The sequence below is a fragment of the Dermacentor silvarum genome, chromosome 1 (assembly GCF_013339745.2).
Source record: "Dermacentor silvarum isolate Dsil-2018 chromosome 1, BIME_Dsil_1.4, whole genome shotgun sequence".
Lineage (NCBI taxonomy): Eukaryota > Metazoa > Arthropoda > Arachnida > Ixodida > Ixodidae > Dermacentor > Dermacentor silvarum.
This window is the reverse complement of record NC_051154.1, coordinates 239,338,986-239,358,872: the sequence shown is the minus strand read 5'-3', so window position 1 is coordinate 239,358,872 and position 19,887 is coordinate 239,338,986. Positions and strand designations below refer to the sequence as shown.

Here is a 19,887-nt window from a genome sequence, read left to right as displayed (position 1 = left end):
CGGCAAGGAAAACCTTTCGATTTCTGTGCCTCATGGAGGTATGACTTTGTCTGGAGGGCCTTTTAGTCCCTTGCGTGGACCTACTGAAAGCTTGTACTTGTAAGTTATCTCACACAATTCCCCGAAACTCTGTGCTGGGTGCCACGGCTAATTCGTGGCCAAGCACACAATATATCCAGGCTCTCGCATTTTCTCACTCGGATAAATGACGTACGTGCCTAATAAAGGGATCTCGATGACCAAACAATTCTTGACTCCGTAAGGATGCGCTGAATAAACAACGGCCTACGCTTACGCCCCCGCGTACCACGATAGGCTTGGGCGCTCCTCTGCTAATCTTCTTGGGTAGCGGTGCATTCCGTAAGCTTCATGAAACATGCATTCGCACAATGATCTCGAGTCCAAAGCAAATAGGGGCTGGCGGGTGGACGTTGCCGCAAGGAAAAAACGTTGCTTCGATTTCTATGCGTACAAACTGGGTGCGCAAATCTCTCGTATGTCGACACAAATATTAATCGCTTTCAGTACGGTCTGGCGTCAACAACGTAAATAACCCCGCGACCTCCCCCCCCCCCTCCCCCACACACACTTTTTTTTTCTTTGTCGTTGCTGCTAACACGCCAATAACTGTTGCTTCAGTTGAACAACTCGCATGTATGCTACAGGCTAGTACTCGAGAGCAACGCAGTACAGATGTGCTCACTCCAAGAAGTTATATTGTCTCTTGAGACAGAACTATCCCGCACTTGGTTTATGTCGCAATTTGGTGCCAACGTCAGCCCCTCTAGATATTTTAATTTGTACGTCTCTATCAGCGTTCTTTGAGTGGCATGAAGGAAAACGTAAAGTGTGAAAGAAACCTGAGGCAAATCTCATACCGAAGGTGTTCAAGAAAAGAAAAAAAAAAAAAACGCTGAGGCTGTTGCGCAGTCTTCGTGCGATGACGCTGACTCCCGCTACATACAAAATTAATTAAAGGTAGCAACCCCCCCCCCCCCTCTCTTGTTCTAGCAGAACCTAACCGAGCCGTGATTTGAACGAAGAAACAGCTCTTCATCTGTCGAGTTTCCGTGCTCGTTATACGCAATAAATGTACACCTGAAAGCTGCAGAAATAGCGCTCTCCAGAGGCCTTATACCAGTACGACGTTTCACATACAAGCTGCTAGTTTCACGTTGACGTGAAACTAGCAGCTATTGATAACGAAACTGGCTTTCAATTCTGGCGTATGAAAAAGAGTGCCGATGCATAGTACCCGATGCAAATCGCATGCATCCCAACTGCGAAAACAGTAACGAAACAAAACGCAAAGCCCAAAGCTGCTGCTCCTTCTGAACCGTGCGAGCAGTGACGTCCCATATAGTTGGCACGTTACTTGAATTTACCCTGTTATGTTGCCGTATTTGCTCTCGTAACGCAACCGGCAGTACTTCGTATACTCCAAGCTCTGCTGTAAGCTGTCCCAGCCTGAGTGCGCAGATCAACGCCTAGGCTCGAGCGTTCCGGCCGAGGAGGGCTTTCCGAAGTCACTCTCAAAAAAAAAAAAAAAAAAAGTGAAAGCGGGTCGGGTCACGTGAGCGCGCGACGGCTATGCGCCGAGGCGTTCCGGACAGGCAATGATAGGGCGTGATGAACGCTGCGCCTATTCCCAGGGCACCTAAGTGGCGCGATTTCGCGCACCCATTAACCCTCGTAAGCCCTTAATAAATTCCCGCGCTCTTGAGTCAACTGACCCTCCAGTGCACGGCCGTATACGAGAGAACTTTCGAGGGGGCTTAAATAACAGCTCTTAGGCGCGCTCGCGGTTTGCGTAATAAGACAATGCACAACCCTGCAGGGACAACAAGCGCGTCGCGGTGGAAGCTGAACGAAGAGCAAAGACGTGAACGCAGCTGCTTCTCACGTAGACGCCAACTCTTTATGAGCGAGGCTGTGAGAGCGGAGAGGAAGTGGAATTCTCTCCGAGAAGAAAGAAATGAGTGATCACTGCTCCCGCAGGAATGGCTTGATTACGGTCATTGTTTTGGCCAAGTTTCAGCGCTCCGAGAAGCACTAATCGAGTTTCGTGGTCGCTCGTGCTTCTCGTCTCTTGTCTAGTGCCGCACTGGCATTGTAGAGACTGCAGAAAACGATAGCTTCAGCGTTAATTCATGTCGCGGTTTCTGGAACAAGTTAGCGAGAACTAGCTGAAGTGGCGCTGTTACGTTTAACTTTTTTTAACGCATTACTATCGCACCACCAGATGGAAAACGTGTGTGCGGTATGCACGTATTGAGCACAGTTATACGTGCCCACTATGTGCAGCACAGAACATACGCACGTAATTTGCAGAGAATAATTACGCAAGACCGGCTTGTGTACATATTCAGAATAATTGCTCACTGGTTAATTATTATTATTATTATTATTATTATTATTATTATTGTTGTTGTTGTTGTTGTTGTTGTTGTTGTGTTGTTGTTGTGTTGTTGTTGTTGTTGTTGTTGTGTTGTTGTTGTTGTTGTTGTTGTGTTGTTGTTGTTGTTGTGTGTTGTTGTTTGTTGTTGTTGTTGTTGTTATTTTCTGACGAGGATCATTTTCCGTCCTTTTGCAGCCCGATCCTCAGAGCGTCTTGAAGTTCAAGCTCACCTGCCGAGGAGCTTCGGGAACGGTAAGTGACCAGGAAGTATTATCAGTAAAAACAAAAAAACAAAAAAAAAACAACAAAAAAAAAAACGGGTGTCATCTCGGTTTTGGTAACAGCCGGAGATTCCGCTACAGCTTAGCTAGGCGTTCAATAAGAAATGGATGGAAATTGGCGTAAAATACGACTTCAGCGCCTTTAAGACAAAGGGGTAATTATTTGCCGCACGCCACGTTTATACATCGAAGTACCTTGCGGAAATTATTTTATCGATTGCAGTGCCAGCCAGTCGCCCATAAACCGAACTCTTTCAGGCAGATATAGATGAACGATGTGCGCGCTAAAATATTGTGTAACATGCATGCAGTGTATGCAACGCGATCATTTTGAAGCGTACTGATCTGTAACACGTTTGAGTGGTTACAATCCCGGATCTCTCGTTGTCGAGTACCTGGTGAAAGGGCTCAGTTAAGGGGGGAAGAACGCAAGAATCCCTCACGGTCTTGCAGTCTGCTTATCTCCGAACGCACACGTCCTAATGGCAACAATTTTGTCATGTTGTGCCTCTGCAGGACGAAGCCTTTCTGCCGGTCACCGTCTACATCCAGGACGTGAATGACCACGCTCCGGAGTTCCAGAACGTGCCCTACCACCTCGAAGTGGACGAGGTGAGTTTCCCAAAAAGCTCAAGTAATTCGCGGATAGGAGATAGAAAACGGCATGTACGCGTGACACATTTTGCGGCTTCTTCTTCTGCCCCTGACAAAGCAACACTCACCAAGACAAAGCACAACAGAGGATTCCTATATGATTGAGCAGTCAGCGTTTTTTTTTTTTTTTTTTTTTTTCCGTCTACGAGTCTGCGAACTCTGCAGCCGCCGAAGGCACGCGTGAGCATCCACCTATATATCGGCGGGATTCTTGAACGGCGTATGGCGTACTACATAGCACGAACGTGAAACCATGGCCTCCACGCACCTGCACATCTCGGCGAAGCAGTCGCACGGCTTCCTCTCCATTCTTACTCTATACACCGCTCAGACTTTTCGACACTGGGATTCCCCCCCCCCCCCCCTCCCGACCCCCTTGCCTTCCTCACAATGCGTGGCCCGAGGCGTCGTGCTCGCCTGTCTACTATACGCGAGCTATCGTCAGCCGAAGCCGGGACCGAAGCCGAAGCCGGGACGAGACAGTTGAAGCGCGCGGCCGACGTCGTCTTGCGGCGTAGATAACAATTTCACGGCCCGTCAGGCCCTGCCACTGGGCTTATTCTAGCGCGAGCGAGCTCGGCGCGCTGGCGAGGGAATGCCGCACGGCGGCTTCGTCTCTGGGCCCGTTTAATAATCGAGCCGTGCTCCTCCTTCACTCTTCCGACCCCTTATGGCTCTATTCTGCCGCATTCCGCTACAAGGGAGCCACGGGTCCTCGCTCGGCGCTGTCCCGCGGCTGCTGCTGCTGCTGCTTATGGGCTCTTTGGGAGACTGTCTTTCCTCGACGTATATAGAGGCAGCTGCCCGTTCTCTGGCTGTCCGTAATAGAGAGAACGGTATTTTGTGGCGGCTGTCATCCGGATAACTAAGCCCTGGCGATATTTGCAACCGACAGAAGTGAATCATGACGACCGTATACGAAGCTGAAGTCCGAGCTTGTCACAGCAGCGAGCGGTGTTCGGCTGCTTCCGCCCGACAGCGGCAATTTAGAGGTCGTTGGACCGACCGCGCCGCGCATATGCCTAAATCATTCAATTCCCATTGAAAACATTTAGTGACTAAAAGCGCATAATTAGAAGAAAAAAAATTGCGCAGCATTTTGAGAATATGTCTAGCTGACCTGTTGTGACGGGTGCGCATCTGCACTGCCAACCCTGTGAAAGTGACGGCCGTATAGAAAGCAATTCGAAAGCCGACTATTCTTAAAATTTGCGGAAACCAACAGAAGACGACCATGTGAGCATGTTATGGTCTAACTTAAATTGATATTCAATTACGGCGATGCCAATGAGAAGAGGGAGAGGAACAAAGGCAGGGAGGTTAACCAGAAAAAAAAAAAGTCCGGTTTGCTGCCCTGCACGGGGTAAAAAGGGAATCGGGAAAGGGGATAACGAAATCGTAGTTCATGCTAGTGAAGATGTCCAGGAACATTTTTCTCAATTACTCATAATTCTTATTTTGCGCAAAGCACGTAATGTGGGAAGAATAAGTACAGTTATCTCAATTTAAAATTGTGGCTCCGGCTCGCTTCCAAAGATTTTGTAACGCGTCGGATTTTTTTTTAATAGCCTAGCGGGAATCTTTCGCGGAATTATAGTGGTTCTTGCAGTATGCGAGTGGCATGGAAAGGAAAATAAAGTTCGGGTGGAACCCAATATGTTAAGCTTGAAGAACGTCGCCACATCTCTATGGCGCGTGATATAAAGCGAAGCTTGTACTGTCCAGCATATGAACAAAACTATAACATGACATTCGTGAGAAACCAGGAGCTGCTGCTAAATGTTGGAACTGTGGTCCTTTGAAAACACGCAAATGAAGACGGGAGCATAAAGAAAACAAAGACAATCATGACGAAGACGTTCGTTATATTGAGTAGTGTTCTTCAGACCTTGGCTTTTGCGGGCGCTGACATTTTGTTACGCCCGAACACGGTACACGCTGTTTATGTGTAAACAATTTACAAGAGGATGGCCCGAATTTTTTCTTTTTTTTTCTCGCAATGACGCAGACAGGTCAGGCACGTGAAAAGGCACGCTTTTACAGCGTGCCTTTTCACGCTGTATATATATATATATATATATACTGCTTGCTTACAAGCGTTTCATTCCAGCGCTCAAGCCTGCATATAAGACTCCTTGCAGAACACGTATATAATACTAAACAGGCGACTGCTGTAAGAAAGTCCGCAACGCGTGCACAGGCGTAGCGGCGTTGAAACCTCTCGCTCGAAAAACGCACTGCGTTACACGTTTCTCCCATATTCCACTTCCTCTCAGGACCGGTGTAACCGCTGGCGGACCTATATTACGCATCGCAGGGGAACGTGCGCCGTATCCGGCATTTCAGGAAAGTTCGATATTGTGTGTGCGTGTGTTTTCCATCTGTTCGGTTCGTTCGTACAGCCAATGACTTCCTAAGATAGCTGTACAAGCCGGAAAGAAATATATCTATATATATATATATATATATATATATATATATATAGAAAGAAGGAACAAAACTGCAGACGAATAAATGGCTATAGCGTTCCGGCGCAAGCATCGGCGCTCGATGTCGCGCGCTTCCCGCGCCCTCGCTGTTACTTGGCGTGCGTCAGCGGCCGGGCACGGCAGGCAGGGCCCGTCCGGCGGGCGCGCGGTCCAGACGGTGCGTCCATAAAAATCCCCGCTCGGGGCGGCAGCGGCATCGCGCGCGTTTGTCTAGTATTGCACTGACCGCGTTTTAGGCGTGAAGCAAAAGGTGAGGAGAGGGCAATGCCGCGACCGCCACGCGGCTTTTCCCATCGCGAGGCGATGCATCTGGACGACCCACCAGATGGGATGCGGAGGAGAGAACGGAAACCGCGAGAGCACAGCGCGGTGCAGCCTCCGTCGACGAAGACGACGACGACGACGACTCCCCGGGGAACGCTTCGTGCCCCGCTCTCTCTAGCTGCAGCCAGGTCCGGCTCGTTTCGATGGGACGTGAGAGGTGCGGGGCCGTATAGGACGCCGCGCAGCTCCGGAGTGCTGCGAACACAACCACCTTTCTTCCCCCTCTTCCCGGCACCTCCGTTATTTTCTGGTCTCTCTACGCGGGCTGCACACTCCGCCCTTTCCCTCCGCGCCGGCCCGATTCAGCTCGGCTTCCACTAAGCCTCGGTTCGCACCTCGGTTCTCGCGCTCTCTCCTTGAGGAATCGTTGAGACGTGACCCCCAAAACCCCCTTCTCCCTTCCTGGACACTGGCAACGCCACCAGCATCTTCCGCTCTCTCCGCTTCTGCCACCTATAGCCTTGCGTGCGTACTGCCGTAGCGTCCGGCTGTACAACCCGCGACGACCAGCGAAAAAAAAAAAAAAAAAGAGTGAAAGTGGGGTTCTGTCCAACCGACATGCTTGGCATCAGCAGCCTGTTTACTTTTTTTTTTCGTCTTTCTTTCTCTTATCGGCTTCTGTTCACTTTATTTATTCCGGCGGCCGGGGATATAGCGAGACACGATTTCTCTCAAGCCAACGAGCCTCTCCTTCCTCTTATCGTCGCTCGTGTTTTCCATCTTGTACGTTCTCCCTTTTCTCTCGATATTTTCGCTCCTCCTCGCTCTTATCGGCGGCAGGACGGCGCGCCCCGTCCCGAGCTAAAGCCCAGCTGCTTGCCTCCCTCCCACCTGCCGGCGATGCTCTGCTTCTTTGCTCTTCCGTAATTGGCAGGCGTTCCACCGAATCCATCCATGTCTATATTGACCCAAGCCGTTTGCCCTGTTTTGTGTGCGTGTATATACATGATAGGTATGGCGGTGCCCTGAGCATAAGGATAGGATAGTCGTATGTTCCGTCCGCGTCAGACATGCGCGCGCACAGGGCCTCGGATATCGGCCCGATATTTTTTTCCCCTACCGGCTGCATGCCGGTCTCTGCGGCCTGGTTCATGTTCTTTTCTTCTCTCTTTCTTTAACTGCTTTAATGACTTCGCTCCCAATGTGCCACCACTTTAGAGGAAAACGTTTTACTCGCAATCGCAATCATATAGTGCCGGAACGGCCGAAAGTTGTATGACACAGCAATCGTTATTCAAAGAGATTCAGGGAAGCGTTTAGCTTTTCTCTTACTCCGTTTCGTCTCTTTCTTTTTTTTTTTTCGCTGGACTGTTATAGCATGTCGCAGAAGACGTTCGCCGATAATTATGTAATAGGCTGCGTACAAGAAAATAAAGATAGAATGGACGTATACCACAAATACTTTGGCAATTAGATATTTTAATGCTAAAGCCGCCCTTCTAATGAGAGCAGGAACATTTTTTTTTTTGTATTAGAGTGCTTATAAAAAAAGTATTCACTGTGTCTCGCCCGAAAACAAAACTTTTGTACACATGCAAAGAGAGACAGAGATAAGAGCGTACCGTTGGAACGCCTCTAGCGATCCCGCGCTTGCATAAAATAAATAAATAAATAACACGAACGAAACTTGAGGCTCATTCTCTCGTCAGGCTTATGCCTGGGCAATAGCCTTTGTAGCCAAGGCGAGGGCCCTTCGAGCTTTTTCCGCCCGCCACTATTTCACGCCGCGTACAATGCGGGTCCTCACGCCTGCTCCCCAGATCACCGCTGTCGCCTCTGAGACCGCGAATCTTCACGAGATCAGCGCTCGCTCCCTCGCGTACGCTTCCCGTTCTCTTCGTCGTGCGAGTCTTAAGCCGCGCACCGCAGCTGCGGCTCCCACGAGACCGACGGCCGCGCCGATCATCGGCGCGGCCGTCGTGTTTAGCGAGGTCTAGCTCAACGACGCGGCCAGCTTTCCTAACCTGCATGCCAAGGATTCAAGCCACGTCACGCTACGCGTATCCCACTTACAGACGTGGGCTCATTGGATGATATCGATGTCTCACTGCATCGTTTCGTTTGCTTTGTGAAAGCTCTGTCGGGCAATGGGTTGTTGTGATTGTGAATTCGCACTCGGTATAGCGTACTCCTCCGTCTAGTTTCCTGCTTTTCAATGTGACTGTAACGGGCTTCGAAGAATGAGGAGCGTTCGTGGTGGTATAATGTGGTGCGGGAGACGACAACATAAGGAACACTCGCGGGAGGCTATATTTTGTTTTTGTTTTTTTTTGCAACGCGGGCAGGGTTCGCGGCCCCGAAGATTCGTGCGTAACGCTTTTCTTCGACATGAGGACGAAGGTCTGCGCAGGTTAAACACAAGTCAGGCTGAGTGCAGCGCTAGATGTTCACAATTTGCCTTTAATACAGCTACATTTAACCGCGAACTGCCAGCAGGTTAGCGCAATTACCGGTGGGTGCACCAACCAGCTCAATTCATCACTCTGTTAAAAGGCTGTTGTTCAAGAGTGCTACCGTTGCAATTCAGCCTTGCATTCTAGCCCATGTGAATACATCAGCACGAATATTATCCTCGTTTCGCGCACATTGTTTCCCTTCGCTCATTATCTTTGCTCCTTATATGTCACATAGCATGCAGTTTAAGGTCAATTGCCTCCCTGCAATTACATCCAGTCAAAGCGAGCATGGAACCATCTGTTCTGTAACGGATTCTTTTGAAAATTGACTGTTAAGTAGATTTTCCTACAGCGTCTCATGTACGCCAAGCTGTGGCGACCATGCCATCGTTAAGAGCAGGATTATAATGCGCAGCGTTTCTGCATTGTTCTTACTTATGCGCGCAAAACATTTCGGGAAGCAACGAGAAAACGCAAGAATAAAAACTAACAATAATTCTAGAACTTGGACATGATAACAAACGCTAAGAAACGCAAACACAAAGAAGGGACATAAAGATTGGACGGGCGCTAGTCTTCTTCGCAGATCGCTGCACGCTCTCATCTCTCTCTGTTGTCACCAACTAGCCCAAACTTCTGCATTGAATAATTCTAGCAATGTCTACGGACCGCCACACTTTAGGCCATGGCTCATCGCGGAATCAGCAGCTTGCCTCTTTGAACAAACGACGTCTACAAACGCCAAAGTGTACCTTGGCGTCGTTAGAACTAGCGTGCGGAAGGGTAGCCTAATTGAGTCGTTTTTGCGTCATGCACTAACTTTTACCACGAGGAGATGCAATACTGCTGCTGCTAATTTAACGCAGCTTCTTCTTTACCGATGCATTGAAGTCCGCTTGCCTTTACACCGCTACCTAGCTAGAACATGATTTCCGAACAGGTAGAAGAGCGACCAATGTAACTAAATCGACGCAGGCTGAGTGCACGCGCACACTCTGATCCGTCAGGTACCCTCTTCCGTTTTCATTGTTTCGTATTCGCGGGGTGATACGTCGTTTTCGAATAGATAGGAGCCATAAATTGCGCCCCGCGAAGCGTGACGGCGTGCCGCGTTCTATAGTGCTGCGGAGCGACGCATTCCGCAAATGGTCCCGCCCGCAAAAGTGCACTGACACTCGCGAGACTAAGCTCTAATCAGGCGGGAATCTGGGCCCAAATTCACAGAGCCTTCTTACGCTAAAATTGTTCGTAAGAGAAAATTTCAGCCAATCCTGATCCTGGGCATATTATTACCGAAGGTGACCAACCAATGGCAAGGATCACTTACCAACTAAGAGATTTGTGAATTCGGGCCCTGTACCGGGGTCGCGTCATGGAGCCTTCAACGAACGCGCTCTCCAAAACGGTTTAGGCCAATCGATGGCCGAGCGCGCGCTTTCCGACTGTCTCCATCGCTAAAAGCAGCGCCGTCCAGCGTCCGGGTATCATGAGACCCGCCTGGAGCTGGAACCCGTTTCCTGTATATGTGTCCGGAATCGCTCGCTGCCTTTTATTGATTGATGTACTTTAATGCTGTTTTCTTTTCTCTCTCTGTTTCCTTCACCCCCACGATATATCTGCAGCTGACACCAGTAGGACTGACTGTCTTCCGAGGCGTGCACGCCATTGACCGAGACAAGCCGAACACACCAAACTCCGACGTCACATACGCCATTGTGGTACGTATAGTGCTCCCTGCATCAGTTTCTTGTTCTTTTCCGTTCTGGTGCGATCGTTCGTATAGAACGGCGAGTTGATAACTGGCGCTCGCTCGCCCTATCTTCACGCGCCAGTGAAGAGTAAATAAATATCGAACGTTTCCGTTGCGCTAGGGTACCTATAGGGGGGCATGTTGTTTTGTGTGTCTCCCCGGTAGTGCACAATTCTCGCGTATGTTTCCAAGAGTGACCCGGCGGCCGGATTAGGCTCCGACATCGCAACCCCCCCCCCCCCCCCCCCTTTTCCTTTTCTTTCTTTTTTAATGATACATAATAGTGAGCGCGACCTACTGTGAAACTACCATGTATGCACGACTCACGCGTGACCAGAAGAAAGTTCGAGCTGAAGTCGCTTCATAATAAACTATGTACAACCTAAAACAATATACTTTCAGCATGCGTTCTCTTTTAAGAACGTGGGCAAAAGGTGCAGCGATGTTTGTCTGAATATTATCAGTGACAGTGTTACATACTTTCACCTTGACGTGATTGCTAAGTCGCCATTATGGACGCCACATAGTGGAATGAACAGACTTTTATTGCTAAATGAAGTTTAGCAATAAAGGCTCAAATTCCATGCGAAATTTATTAAATCGGCTTTCAAGATTTCAAAATCAACTTCAGAGTTGTAACCTGACCACTTTTCTTTTTTTCCGAGAATGCATCGATACAACCATGGTCCGTTACTGCGTTATCATGCTTAGATGGTTCAGTTGCACATGCGCCGGGAAAGCGGCGCATGCGTATAGGTGGTCTCTTGCGGCGGTGCATCGCTGTATATAATATCGTACATCGCGCTGTACTGAAACACTCTAATATTATAGCTTTCTAGCGTAGCGCGCGAGCGTTGCGCGAATCCGAGCTGTATAGTTGACAGTTGGCGGCACATATTTTGGTATAGAGGACCGCGCTATTTCACACCACTATATTAATTGTATAACGTGCACATTGCGCGAAAATCGTCGTGGACGTCAAACTTGCGGGAATTAAAAACGTTCCCTATATTAGCACGACAGCTCTTGAACATAGCATCAACGTTAAAAGGCACGTAACGCCTTCTTCGCGCAAAAGATTTAAAAAAAAACTAATTTTGTTCTCGTAAAAGCTCATGTCGTTTTCCGTGCAGCATAATGCGCGCGCTTGTGCTTCCCTCTCCAAGGTATACTAGATCTGCTCGTAAAACAAGCCTCGAAAGAAAACTCGCTCAATTATGTCTGCCCTACACCTACTTTCCTGCCAAACCAGCAACCTCAAGTGCGCTCCGGGTTTTTATCAAAGCCACTCCACACCATTTAAGCCACTCGTGCGCTCTTAGCGCCCGATGCAAAGATCGAAGATTTTCGCTCCGCCTAATCGGTTTAAGCTAGCCTCGCGTGTATTATTGCCGCAAGTGCATGTAGGCGCTATAGTTTGCCTGCCCTGGGAGTGCAAATGATTTCTCGAGTCGCGAGAATACCAAACGTGGCTGTATAGCTTCCGCTTTTGTTCGAGCATGCGTGAGCAACGAATGGCTGCACAAGCGCTGTGAGGATATCAGCCGCGGTCGCCAATGACACACCATTCTTGTGGCGCAACCGAAACGTCTCACGTATCCCAGACGTTTGTCTTGAAAAGTGGATGAGCCACCTTCTCCGTTCTTATTAACCGACATTTGGCTGCTTTGACGAGCGTAAGTTGTTTTAAACGCCTTGTGCCCTCAGTCTTATTTCGCGCTTTTCAGGGCGCTTTTCTATTTAGGGACACACGGAAAAAAAAACATCTTAAAAAAATCAAAGAAGGAGTCGGGGGGAGAAAAGAAACATCGCCCGACATTTTCATCGTCAAGCTTGGCTTCTTGTAATGCATCACACTTAAAAGTGTTACAAGACCTGTCTGAAAAGTATTTGACTTCATTTATTTTAAAGAAAATTACAGGGCGTAGGATGGCCACACCATATGCGACGTGGGAGGAGGGTCCGTGATGTGTAACAAGCCTGCAGGTGGCACAACGTTCGCTTGCGTCTGCTGTTGTGCAGGAGCAGTTGCGCTGATTACTGTCGTCCCGTCTCGGCGCGATTTTAAGTGAGCGAAAATGACGGAGTGGTGTTGAACGAAGATACAGCATTAAATTCTGTGGCACAGCTTGATGACAGTCAAGCAGATGCAATTCAGAAGATCCGAACAGCGTCTGGAGATTACGCTATGCTCATGAAACAGGCAAAAAAAAAAAGAAGAAAAAAAGAAAAAAAAAAGGGGGTGCAGCCGTTTCAAGGAAGGTCGGGTATCTGTGAAGAGTGAGCCGCGCTTTTAGGGGCTTTCAGCAAGCCACAATGATGCGATTGTTCATGAAGTTCGAACAACACTAATGAGAGATCGTCGTTTAACTGTCAGATAAATTGCTCAACTGGGAGTAGCGCTACACTAATTATTTCCTTTTTTTGCGTATGAGACCAATTATTATTGCGCGTGCAATACGATGCCTCACTAATCTATACCTGCAGTGCAAAAGGAAACATTCAAAAACGGACGCTTGCCTCGGAAGACTTTGTTGTCTGTTTACGCGCATTGGTTCAGCTCAAGTCGAGGCGCGGGCGCACTCACAGGCACTGGCGTTTTTCTTCATGCCCATCGTGTTGGCTTGCACAAATATATATACAACCACGCCGCGTTGTTGTTGTAAAGTTCTTTCTTTTTCTTCTTTTCTTTCTTCGCTTCTCAATTTTGTGTGCATACTTGCAGGGCGGCAACGAGAACAACTCATTCGCCTTGTCCGATCCCCTGGAGGGCATCATCGTCATCAACAAGCCTCTAGACTACGACCACGGACCTAGAGAGTACCGGCTTGAAATTCAAGCGCGGGTAAGCACGGCGCATACGCTCACTCTATGTCATTGCTTGCATGCCTGCATTGAAGGGCCATAACAATTAACTTGGCATACGAATAGCGTGGAATGAAGGAAAAGAAAAAAAAAAGCCACCTCAAGAGCGTGCATTCCATTTCTGTTCGTTTCACCTCTCTCTTTTATTATATCTTATTTGCTTGTGTGCATTTGTGGTGGTACACTAGCAGAAGCGCACGCAGTTGTATTTATGAATGCTTATTGCACATTATGACCGGCAAGCTAACTGGTCATTCAATGCGATCCTTTTTACAGCTTGCGGATGTGATCCGTGCAAAATAAGAACGGGGAGTGAGTGATGAAGTTCTGAAGCAGCCCGAATGTGACGTCGTTTCAGAGTGCGAAAACAAAAGAAGGAGGAGATGAGGGGGACATTATTGAACCTACAAGCCGTACGCGGAATTTCGTTTTTCCATAATTAGCTGCATAAAATAAGCGACTGCTTGAAACATGTGGAGCCCGGCGATTGCGCAACGACGAGCACGCTTAAATGGGCTCGTGCTGGAGAACCGCCCCTGCGTTTATGACAGCGTCACGCGCGCGAAGTCTGGACAGTTGCTCATTGTACTTTGCAAACAATGGAGCTATGCCTCCGGCTATGAGCTTGCTTGCGTATGTATTTACAAGCGTCTCTGCTACGCCTGTGTCCTCATTTTTTACGCGGTCAGCTGCAGCATCGGTGAAAGCTCAGAGTTCGTGAGCGCGTTGCCCCGGTTTTGCGGTGAGCAGTGCCGGAGAGTACGCAAAAGCTTGGAGCAGCCCTGTAGATTTGCGCAGTTTCTCTTACCATAATTCCCGCGGTGTTTTCTTTTCTTCCTTTTCTCTTCTTTTTTTTTTGTACAAGTGCGTTTACATTCTCGTCATTACCTTCCGAAGATGTGAAAGCGCCTCGAATACTCGTTTTGGACACTTTTACAAGCGTCGCCGAAATTGTGTGGTCTTCCTATTGTGTAAGAAGTACTACATCTGGGCCCCGTGTTCACAAAAACGTTCTTACGCAAGAGCTGTTCGTAAGACCAGATGCCACTCACGATGCTGGGCATATCATTAGCGAAGGCGGCCATTCTGTGGCAAATAGCACTTGCTAACGGGAAGCTTTGTGAATTCAGCCCCTGGGCCTGTATTCAAACACACACACACACACACACACACACACACACACACACACACAAGAAGAAGGTTTTACGCTAAAGCTATTCTCAAGTGCGTTTTTGTTCCTTGTTTAGTTACGTATGCTAAGGAGTTATTAATGGGTGCACATAAATAGGGTATTCAAATATAGTTATAACATTGCTAGAACATCAATAAACGAACCGGAGTGAAACAAATGGTATGCACATATGGGTGGTTGCAACGAACCTAAATACACCAGTATTATAAACTACTTTGATTGCAGCATAAACAGAACAAAACCGTATTTTAATATGGTTGACAGGAGGGCTAGTTCGTGAGAATTCGTAGCAACTTCGTAGAGTGATGAAGCGTATAAGACAAAAGCGATGAAAGTAGCGCACGTCGTGTGTGTCTTCTGCGTTTTACTGTTTCTCGCGCTACGAAGTTACCATGAACAAGTACTGCCTGCATGTCGTTGGAAGCCTAAAGAGAATGCAGCGACAAAGAACGATCATATCAAGAAACGTGCGGCAGTTTGAAGCGACAGCACTGGTTTGAAGTAAAAATAAAGCTTGAGTGATGGTAAATAAAGGGAAGAAAACGAAATTATTTTCCCACATCGTGGCCATATAGTTCACTCAGCTGAGCATTACGCCAGCATCCACACCTGGGTTACGTCCATGCAATGCAATAATCAAATAATTTTGTTGCAGCACACAGTAAGCCGAGCAGTATACATAACTTCATGCGCAAAGATGAAATCGACTACTCTTGGTGACAGCGAACAATACAGCTAAACTGCGATTCATTTCTGAATAAGCAAGCACGGTTATATAAAGGTATACGTAGGCGTTGTGCAAAAAAAGAAAAAGAAAAAAAGCGACGACTGTATAATGACAGTGTCGTTTCACTTTGCTACAGTATTTTGCTTTCGCATTGAACGCTCGGAAATGCACTTGAAAGAAATTCCGCCTTTCGTCTTCTGTTGGGAGCCAACGTATGCCTGCTTTATTTAAGCCGCTGCTAAAGTCGGTCCCAGCTCTCTCGGCCGAGGCGCGGGCTACAGCTTAATTTTCCGAAATCCTCGTTTGTTCTCAAGTTCGCCCTCCAGCTCGCAACGCCACCTCGGAGGGCAATTTCAGCGGGCTCCCTCCATGCCGGTCCACCCCCCCCCCCCTTTTTTTTTTTTTGTTCTCATTTCCCTGGGCGTTCTTCGTCTTTTCCTCGTTTACGCGACGACTCTCTCTATGACCCGGGGATACAGCATTGCAGATGTCTCTCAGGTCGAGAGGCTGAATGACAATGATGAGGCCCGCCTCGCTGGTCTCCGGCCGCTATGCGCGCACGCACTAACATCCCCTGTAATGAAGCGCTAATTGCATCGTGCGGGGCGGCTTAGCACTCTCTCTTCTACAGTCTGCTGGAGCAACGGAAACAGGATGAGCGAGAGAAAAAAAGACAGCAAAAGGATAAGGATGGGATCAGAGCTGCGAATACAAAGGCGAGAAGATTTGCTCGCCGCCTCAGCGGCAGGAACCCACGTTCCGCGGGCCCCGGCCGCCTCCTCTGAGACCACGCACGAGCAATGAAGATAGATGGCTCACTCGGAGGGTCCTCTTGTCTAAGAAGTTCCTCGCGAAAGTGTGTTTCATTGTACTTTAGTCGCAAGCGCGCCAATGTCGCATCTGTTTTAGATTTAGAGCGGCCACCCCACCCCAACCCCCCCTTTTACTGGTAATTTGGCCAAAGCATCTCCGGCCCACAGGCGATGGATAGATAGAAAGCAAACAAACGAAGTGGCGCGATAGAACGCGGGAGTGGCAAAAAAAAAACGCAAACACCCGGGCTCTCCATGTATAGTTGAGATTCGACTCTTATGTGCAGCCGCGCAGATTGATGGGTCTTGTGAAGGCGCGCGCATTCGCGAAACGGAAATCACGTTGCTTTCCATTCGTGCTCTGCCGCGTGCATCGAGTGAGTCGCAGCGCCGCCAGAGAGAACTTGCCTCCCGTATTCGACTCCCCCTCCGCTTATACGAAACAGCGCGAGAGCTCGGCTGGGTCAAAGCCCCGCCTTTCACTAGCCTGGCGTAAGGTCGCTGTTGTAGAGCCACGTCGCTGCGGTCACAGAATTTAGACAGTGAAAAAAAAAATTACCTGACTTGGAAACCACAGCGGTGAGAGAAAGCATATATCTGCCACATTTCATTTGTTGTTTTTCTTCCCCGTGAAGCTCTAGATATTGGTACAGCGCCCGTGCACCTGCACGATAAAGAATACGCTAAATACAAGTCAGTAGACAGACACATTTGCTCAGAAATTGAGTCGCACAAGCGGATACTTTTTTTTAAGATGCGTAAATTTAAGTGTAAACTTGATTGTAGTGGAAAGGAGATACATAGACCCAGTCTCCATTTTATTAGCCCTAACTGTAATCGCAAGGCAGGCTCAGAATATCCGAGTACGTATAATATTTATGTGCCTCCCAAAATATATAGCAGCGACGATGTTCTCTAGCACATTTAACGCTTACTTTTATGTGCTCTTTCAGGCACCAACACTAAGTCGTCGCATTGAATATTCCTGTACAATATAGCGGATTCAGTTGCGTCCGTCTTAAATACTTTGTGACGTTCACCATGCTGTTCCTGGGCTTTCTCGGCATAACAATATCTGAAAGGGAGTGCGGAGGTAAGGCAGCAATTACGCGAAGGAAAGAAGTCACTGCCATTGGTCGTGGTCCCTAATGAAGCAGCTTAACTAGGAGCTTCCCTGTACCGTGTCAGATCGGGCATAGGCATTCTTTAGACGCAGCCTCACGATTTCAAAGATGTTTGCTTTTCTCTTGCCTCGTCGCCTGGGAAAGTGCACCAAGTATTCGAGTAAATGTATACGAGTCCCGTTTGAAATCACGCCTTCTCTTTCAATTTCGAGAGGTGTTGTTATCGTCTATACCCCATCGTTCGCTCAGTATTATTAACGAAGTATTGCTTCTGACAGGTTGCTTGGTACTAAGCACGTCGACAAGTCCGACGAGATCTTCACACGTGACCTTACGCTTCCTGCCTCAGCATAGTAGCCACACGCTTTCCCCTATAGCTTCAGTTTTAATGATAAGGGTGAAAACGTTAAGTAAGAGAGGGTAAGAACAGGAGTTTGAAACACTCTCATTTGCCTTGGGTGCACTTTTCTTAACGATCTGTTTTCATGCCTTCTGCTTTGGCACACCATGAAAATTGCTGCACTTGCTGAAAAAGCTCCTCATCGTAGCTTGGGCATTTTAGCAGCCCTTATGGTTATAGCGTGCCCGTAGCACACACTTCCCTATAGGGTAACAGATGCATCCTCAGCAATTCCTTTGCGTCACTGCCGTGCTCGCCGAGCTGCTCTTAGTTGTCGACGTGACGTAGCTGGCGGAGTTGGCGTTGAACGCACTATAGTGAACGGCAGCAGGGGGCGTGAGCAACTCTTTCTGTAACAAACGGCTATAGCAGCCCGAGCGTAACCGCAGGAAAGCCAGTTGATGGTCGACGCGTGCTTGTGTTGGAAAGGTCGGAAGGCGTGCGAAATAGGGAGGCAGTACATACACGAATTAGGTGGCATTTACGTGCCCGGACGTGACAAAGGCCTTTCATCAGGTGGCCCGTATCGTTTCCGGGGGTTGTCGGCGGAGCCCGTGCATGCGGCTCTCGAACATTCCGGCCACGTAGTTTCGCTCGCTCGCTCCATAAGCGCGAACGCCGCTAGCAGCCCGACGCGCGCTACACACAGCGGGGAAACGGCGCCCGAGCACCTCTCCCGAGCCGCGGCCTTGTTCGCGCCCCATTGGGTCCAGCGCGGCCAACGAGCGTGCGGGTCGTTTGTCAGACAGCGCGGCAACCATTCGTCGCCAGCGCGCGTTGGGGCGTACATGTGGCGGACGCTAAGTGGGCAGCGGCAGCAGCGACTCGAGCGATGTCTACGGTCGCGCGGAACTGCGCAAAACGACGACACATAAATCACGGCTTCGGTTCTTCCGAAACGAGACGGGGGGATAATGACTCTGCCGCTGAACGGATACAGCAAAGAAACGCTAACGAGTTTGGTAGCCCACGTTTTCGTGTCCCCGAGATCGTCGAACTGCTAGAGACTATACTGTGCAACGATCAAATCGCGGGGAGGTGTGTCGCGCGCCGCGCGTTGCGACGTCGCACCATCTATACAGTGCGCGACCTTGCGCGCAAGCGCGTCATAACGGCACGCTACACCTCGGACATGTCGTTCCTGTCGCTACGTGACTGTCTTCACTACAGCACACTGTCGTCATTTTCGTACACAAGAAAGAGCAGTGCAGTTATCTTTAAAGAATGACAAAGATAATGTAGCGATTTCTCTCACTCGATTCCATTTCCTTCCTATCCGCCGCTCACGACCGGCCGATCCTGCTGACAACGCGGAGCGCCGTTCGGACAGCGCGGCAAGGGAAAAAAATAGAATAGAATCATTACACTTTCCTGGCCTAGCAGTTACATGCGCTACTACTGACGCTTGCTGTCTGTGTGTTGTGACCATTCCACGCAGATTCTACTATATCAGGAGCGGGGGAAAGAAAGTGATGCGACTAGGGAAGTTACTGCGTATTCATGCAGTAAGCGTATTCGTGCAAAGTGACCGGCCTTGACGGCAATAGCGTACAAAAACATCTACTTAAACTGCACTTCTTTGCGAATTTTTTCTTCATATTCATCTTACAACTTTCCGTTTAAGGCGCATAACGGCATACTCTACGGAATGGGTGTGGCTACCACTCGTACAGTTCTACTTAGCACAGCAACCATATTTCAAAGTTTATTTCAAGTTGCAGTGAAGTGTATGATACGAGCTGCATGTGATCGTATTCTAGCTGCATGTGCTGCATGTGCTGCATGTGCTGCATGTGTTGCTTCTATAGGAGTAAGCGCGTAGCGACATATCGTATACTATTTAGCAAAACAAGCTCGCCTCAACGAGCTTGTTTTGCTCCTGTGGGTCGCGGGACTGACTTCACGGTGCGCGCATTGCTACAAAGTCTCTACTGAAAGCGCTAAGTTCATGTGCTTTGCACAATTCGCAGGATCACGGTTCTCCCGAAAGCTTCCAGTCCGTGACGAGCGTTACGATCCGCGTGAAAGACGCCGACGACCAGAACCCTGTGTTTACGCGCCAGATCTACAAGGCCAACGTCACGGAAGCAGCGGTCATCACGGTGAGCACCATTTTCTGTCTCAAAATTATATTCCCGACTGCTCCAGAGGGAGCAAGACAATGATCCGAGTATTTAATATCGGCATCCAACTTACAGTCAAATGCACTGCAGCACAGTTTGGATCGTAATATAACACCAAATAATTCCACTATTGTTTTCACGCAAAGGAAACTTCCATGTTTCTTCAAGGTTGCATAGTATACATCGAGGTTGCTGACACCAAAAATTAACCTAAGTGATTAACCTATGTGAAGAGAGAAAGGCTATTCCCAGCTGTGACGTAACTTGTCCCTGGATAAAGAAGCTATTGGAGCTGTACGCAGTGCTGTTGTCGTGAATAAAACTAACAAGCAAGGCAAGGCGAAAGATGACA

The 19,887-nt window shown here is 48.7% G+C and overlaps 1 protein-coding gene across 1 annotated transcript in view; it reads left to right on the top strand.

The window, feature by feature from the left end:
- Positions 1-19,887, top strand: part of LOC119436986 (protocadherin Fat 4) — a 306,741-nt gene that overhangs the window by 160,496 nt on the left and 126,358 nt on the right. The window contains exons 5-9 of the mRNA XM_037704038.2: positions 2,594-2,650; positions 3,196-3,291; positions 10,165-10,260; positions 13,018-13,137; positions 19,383-19,514. Of these exons, the coding sequence (XP_037559966.1) occupies positions 2,594-2,650; positions 3,196-3,291; positions 10,165-10,260; positions 13,018-13,137; positions 19,383-19,514 (501 nt within the window). The remainder of the gene's footprint in view (positions 1-2,593; positions 2,651-3,195; positions 3,292-10,164; positions 10,261-13,017; positions 13,138-19,382; positions 19,515-19,887) is intronic.